General features: G+C 50.1%; 1 protein-coding gene across 1 annotated transcript in view; it reads left to right on the top strand.

Annotated features, from left to right (window-relative positions):
* The first annotated feature begins 493 nt into the window (after positions 1–493).
* FAM20C (FAM20C golgi associated secretory pathway kinase) overlaps positions 494–6,000 on the top strand; it is a 56,646-nt gene continuing 51,139 nt past the window's right edge. The window contains exons 1-2 of the mRNA XM_021539735.4: positions 494–1,145; positions 2,793–2,968. Coding sequence (XP_021395410.1) covers positions 622–1,145; positions 2,793–2,968 — 700 coding nt within the window. The 5' untranslated portion in view covers positions 494–621. The remainder of the gene's footprint in view (positions 1,146–2,792; positions 2,969–6,000) is intronic.

The raw sequence follows: 6,000 nt of genomic DNA, 5'->3' as shown, positions 1-6,000 counted from the left end.
GGGGAGCGCTTCTGCTGCATCACTGCTCAAATCCAAGGGAAAGGAGTCAGCGTTTCCAGCACAACCAAATATTATGGATGATTTTTTTTCTTCTGTCGCCTTTCCGTACAGGTTTTCTTAATATTTTTTATTTTCCCCTTCCTCCTCCCCATATTTTTTTTTTACATTTTATTTAATCAGCGCCTGTGTCTGATGCCGGTTTCTCTCCGAGAGCCAGTTTTCCCTGTTTGTCGTGATCCCTGTAATAAAAAGAGGGAGAAATCGTGAACAGATGGCTTTCTATATTACCATGCCGCTGGCATTGTTTTCCTGTTGATTTTAAAGGCTCGGTCCGGAGCTCTTTTTTTTTTTTTTTTTTTAATTTTTTTTTCCCTTTTATTTTTTTTTCCCTCTCCCCTCCCAAGTTCTTGATGATACTGAGACATGAGGACCTATCGGGTTTAGCCTGTTTATTTCCCGGCGCCTATGGAGGTAACTTTATTGACTTGATCGCTCGCTTGCCGACCCGAGAGGAGCACGCCGGAGTCCCGGGGGGGGCCCGGCAGCCCCGCGCCCGCCCGGGCTCTGTCCGCCGCCTCCCCTCCCTCCCCCTCCCCCGCTAATTCATCAGCCGCCCCGGCCATGAAAATGCTCCTGGTCCGCAAGTTCCGGGTGCTGATCCTGATGGTGTTCCTCGTCGCCTGCACCATGCACATCATGATCGACCTGCTGCCGCGCCTGGAGCGCCGCGGCCCCGAGGGCCGGCCGGGCTGCTCCTGCCCGCCGCCCGCCGCCGCGCCGCCCCGCGCCGCCGCGCCGCGCTGGCCCGGCAAGCACACGCTGCGGATCCTGCAGGACTTCAGCGCCGAGCCGGCCTCCAACCTCTCGTCGCAGTCGCGGGAGGCGGCGGAGCGGGCGGCGGGCGGCGGAGCGGGCGGCGGAGCGGGCGGCGGGGGCGCGGCGGCGGCGGCGGGGCGGGCGCGGCGCTTGATCGGCCCCGGGGCGCCGCGCCCGCCGCCCCCCGCCGGCAACGCCGCCCCGCTGGCCGCGCTCTTCCAGCACCCGCTGTACCGCGCCGCCCTGCCCCCGCTGGCCGACCGCGACCTCCTCTTCAATGTCAACAGCGACATCAGGTTCAACCCGCGGGCGGCCGAGCAGCCCGAGTGGTGAGTGGGACGGGGGGGTGGTGGGGATGTGGCGCGTCCCCCGGGTCGCTGCCCTTCGGAGGGGAACGACGGCTTTGGGGTGGAAGGTTGAACGGAGCGTTTCGGGGTCACCGGGAAAAAGAGCAACCGTTCGCAGGCTCGCCCGGCCGTGTTCCTTCGGGAAATGAATGCCCCGAAATGCAGAATAAACACGGGAGTACGGGAAGGCTGGAGCGCTGAGGCCAAGGGGTCGGTCTGCCCCATCTCCAGCTGCAGCCGAGGCTGATGCTGCCAGAACGGTGTGAGGAAGAGGGTGAGCTCACAGCGAGCCTTCCTCTCCAGCACCTTCCCAGAGCTGAAGGGGCTGAGCAGTGAGGCCAGACAGTAATACATTAACCCTTCTCAAAAGCAGGCTCTAGTGCCACAAAGGCATTCATCCTGGCAGGTATTTCCGCTTTCAGGATCTGATCTGTGCTACATTTTTCATCCTCAATTAATTCCCAGTGCCCTGCACCTCCGCTGCTCTCCAGCCTTCAAAGCAGTCAGTTGCCTCTGTGAATCGTATGCCCTGTTGGCTCCTAAGAAATGCTGAGAAATTCAATGACTGAAAAATCAAAAGGGTTGTCTAATACAACAGCACCCTCTTCCAAACACACTGACATTGTAATGTTTAAACAGCTGCATTGTACCGTGCAAAAGCTCTGTCAAGCTGCAGAGCAGCCAGCATGATCTAAACCTTTAGAAAGAGAGGATAAATAATTCTGATTTCCACCCTATGAGCATGTGAATTGTCCAGGCCCGTTCCATCTAATAATCCTAACTGACTGTGAAGGGAAATAACCTGGAAAGTTTTGGGCTCTCTGAAAGAAGAAGGAAAAATAAAAAAAGTCACAAATGCCTGAACATCTGGAGATGACTGTAAACACAGAGAACTCTGGATCAAAAATATGGGTTAGTCTGTTCAGTAGGCGAAGAGTGAAATCAACACTGATATTCACAGTGCAGCTGCCTGTTGTACATATTTTCCTTAGTGGCTGCAGCCAACGTTCACAGAATTAAAGTGAAATTCAGAAGGTAGTGATCATTTTAAATAATTCTTTGCTGTGGTAGGTTCCTACTGCTCGGGAAGGGGTACGACCAGCCAATTCCTCTGACTGCCACTTCAGAGTGATGCAGTTTCTCTCATTCTCCCTCTTTAAGGAAGAGGAGGGACGGGGCACCACAGCTCAGGTTCTGCTGCACTCTTGGTTTCCTGCCTCATGTCCCTGTTAAATAAAGGTTCAGGACAATGCTGTTATTTGAACCAGACCTGCAGAAGCTGTGTGCAGCATAATGGGACCTAAACACAAGTTAAAACTTGAGCTCTGTGTTTGTGCTATAGAAGGGCCTGTGCCAACGCTCAGTGATGCCCCTCTGAGTTTTGCTCCTGACTTTCATGGGTGATAAGTCAGGCAGGATGAGGGGAAGTGGGAATCCATCTCCCCCTGGCCCCAAGTGAGACAAGGCTCCTGGTGCAGGGAGGAACCTGGGACCTCTCTCCCTTCTGTAGCGCCTTGCCTCTCCAAGTTGTCACATTTTGAAGCCCTATTTCTCGATGTGTGCTACAAACTGTAACATTATTTCTTTCTCCTCAACTTTGGGTTTTTGTTGTATTGTTTTTGGTGGTAGGCAAAATGAAGATCATCATGAAGAATTTTTGCCAACTGGAGAAACCTCCATAGACTCCTACCCAAACTGGTTAAAATTCCACATTGGCATTAATCGGTATGAGCTGTATTCCAGACATAATCCTGCAATTGAGGCTTTACTACAAGACCTTGTCTCCCAAAAGATAACCAGTGTTGGTATGTTTGGATATTTTTTTTTTTACCATTATTTGCTCTTTGTTCAGGATCTCACTGCTGTTTGAGTATTAATATTTTGCATGGCTTCTCTCCAGCATCCCAGCAACTTTGCTTTCCTACTTCCCTGCTCATTTTCCCTGCTAAACATAAAGAGATATTGCCAGCTCTGTATTACCTGAATAATTGCCAAGCCTCCCAGCAAGGCAAACCCCGTTCATGTCAGAGATCCTTTAGTCACAATCAGGCTGAAAGTGCCCTCTTCAGTTATTTAAAATAAATACTCTGACAAAAAAAAAAAGGATGGCAGAAAGCAGACAGCATCTTGCACGAGCTAGCTTTGTATCAGTGGCTGATTATTATTTCAAAGGCTGTGCCTGGCAGCCCTGCCTTGCCGAGGGAGGAGAGGCTGCCCTGCAGCCCTGCTGCGGCGGCAGCGCTGCGGCTGCAGGAGCTGCAGCTTCCCCAGGCATGGCAGGCAGCTGCGGGCAAGCCAGCCTCCTGCTGAGCACAGCTCTGCCTGCTCTGCCTGTAAATCCTCACCAGGGATGTGCCCATGTCAGCCTTTGGCTCTGGTTAAACAAGGTGACGCCGTGCGGGGCTTTTCTCCAGCCTTGTTTAATGGCAGCGTGTGTCTTCTTGAATTTAGCTGCGTAGCTGCACAGGGAAAGAAGTGGCACAACCTTAGATGAAAGCCCTGGGATACTAAACAAGTGCACACCCCATGGTTTCCAAAGGTAGGGAGTTGCAGCACAGGCAGTGGTTTCCATCCACCGGGCAGAAAATGGAGTTACTTGTGCTGACCACAGAGTTGCAAAGTCCCTTTCAGAGGGATGAAATAGCAGGAGCTCTGTGAAAGTGCTGATGGTGTGTTGGCCCCGTGGGATGAGGTCAGCAGGTCTTTAACCCTGCAAGGCAGAAATTCCCCTGGCTTCAGCAGGAAATGGTCTGGGCAAGAATAGCTCAAGCAGCCCTAAGGTTTACATTTTCCATTGTGTGAATCACGGCGGAATAAAGGAGATCCTAGGTCATCAGGAGTGGGCTGATTTAGGTGGTTGGGATGGAGTAGGTGTAAAATGCAAGATGCCACAGGAGACCTTCAGCCCTGTGAATCTGGCTGTGTGTTGGCTGTGCTCAGTGCACTGCTCTGCTGGAGCAGCACTTTGAATAAAGCAGTTTGTGGTACCCAGGTGCCATCCCACATGTTGGATTCAAGGCTCCAGTGGACTTGTAGCTCAGGAAAGAGGACAAACATAGGTTTATTCATTAACCTGTGATGGGTTTTCTGACCCCAAAAGTCTGGACTGAGGTGACTCATTAAGGGGGGGTCATGTTTGCTAATCTAGCCCTGTGTTTTCCCTTCCCCAGTACAGAGGTGACACTGCAGGTAGCAGCAGACTGCCCATGCTCCTCTGGTGTGCACTGGAGGGTGACGAGGGCACTGTATGGACACAGCCTGGGAGATTTTGCCCCAGACACAGCCCTCACCTTTGCTGACCCCACCCCTCAATACCCACCAGTTTTTGGAATGTTAGTGGCACATGCAAATGGGGGTTGAGCCAGCACTTTGTAACACACGTGTGAAATTGCTCCTCGGGCACATGCACTGAGGAGGGACAGATGCAGTCTGTGGCCATCCCTGTCCCCACAGAGAGCAGCAGTGGCCAGGCTGTCCCCAGAGGGGCAGAGGTGACGCCCAACCAAGGTTTGCACAAAGTGCAGTGGCTGTAGCAGTTTGTACCACATGGCTGCTGAGTATTGATCTTTACTCACCTCCCCAGCAGTCCAGAGCTCAGCTGCACTGTCTGTGCAGGAGGAGAGTGTCTGCAGCAAACTCAGCAGTGCTCGAGCCATGAAGTCTGTCCCTTCTGCAGAGCAGGGGGATGGATGAGGTGGCTTAGGGACATAGAAGCTGGTGGGAAAAAAAAAGGAGGTACAAACAAAAAATAGTAGTTTAGTGTTCACTCTTCACTTGATCTTCTGGGCTTGGTGTTCACTTGTGCTTCTGGGCATGTGGCTTCACCTCTCTCTGCTTCAGCTGGCCTAGCAGCAAAGAATTATTATCATAAAAAATGGGAGTGAAATCCTGACCCTGGTGACGTCAGTGGAAGTTTTTGCCACTTACTTCCCTGGGGCCATGATTTCACCAAATGTGTCATACAGATGTATCATGGGGTTTCCATTAATTCTGATTTTGATGGAGCTTTCTGATCACGGGGGAAAGGGCCCTGGGACCACAGAGGAAGATTTATGGTTGCTATTAGCAATTCCCTTTGGGATTGCCTCTGTTAATGTTTGAACAAGGCTCTTAAGAGCATGGTAGGGCCTCTTATGCCTCTAACAAAAACACAGAGCCATGGTTTCTTGCAATCAATCAGGATAATTTCCATAAATTAAACCATGAGGTGTATTTGGTATTGTTGTTGGCCGCTATGGGAGCTGACAGGGAATGGTTCCTACACATAAATCCCAGTCTAAAATCAAGTATATGGAAATGGAAGGGAACTTTGGCCAATATAGAGATGCCAGGATCTGAATTTTGGTGTTAGCATACACTGCCTGACCCTCTGGGGATTCAGGAGCTTTTTCAGCTTGCAAAGAAAGAAAGAGTATATTGCTAAAACACTTTTACAAATTATTTTTTGCACAATGCAACTTCTCTTATTTTATGTTGCAAATTCTTTGGATGTTTAAAAATGTGTGTTTTAAACTAATTCCTGCCAGTTTTCAGCTTTACTGCAAAGCAGCAGAGGGATTCAAAAGCATGTAAGCTGATTAATAAAGGGTAATATAATTGACCAAAGGACATTTATAGGGCTGTTACATTCTTTGCATATTCCTGCTTATCTTCTAATTAGCCTTGCTTTTTTTTCCTTATGGTCATTTTTTACTAGGTTTTTTTTTTTTTTTAAGACAGCTGGAAAGATGTCAAGTTAGGAGTATAAAATAAATTGAAACCTTGATAATGTCTGGTCTTAAGGCTCCTTTTAGCAAGCAGGACAATTAAATATACAGGGTTACTTGCATTAGGCGAA

This window comes from Lonchura striata, chromosome 14, assembly GCF_050655825.1.
Source record: "Lonchura striata isolate lonStrDom1 chromosome 14, ASM5065582v1, whole genome shotgun sequence".
Classification (NCBI taxonomy): domain Eukaryota; kingdom Metazoa; phylum Chordata; class Aves; order Passeriformes; family Estrildidae; genus Lonchura; species Lonchura striata.
This window is presented reverse-complemented; position numbering and strand designations above follow the sequence as displayed.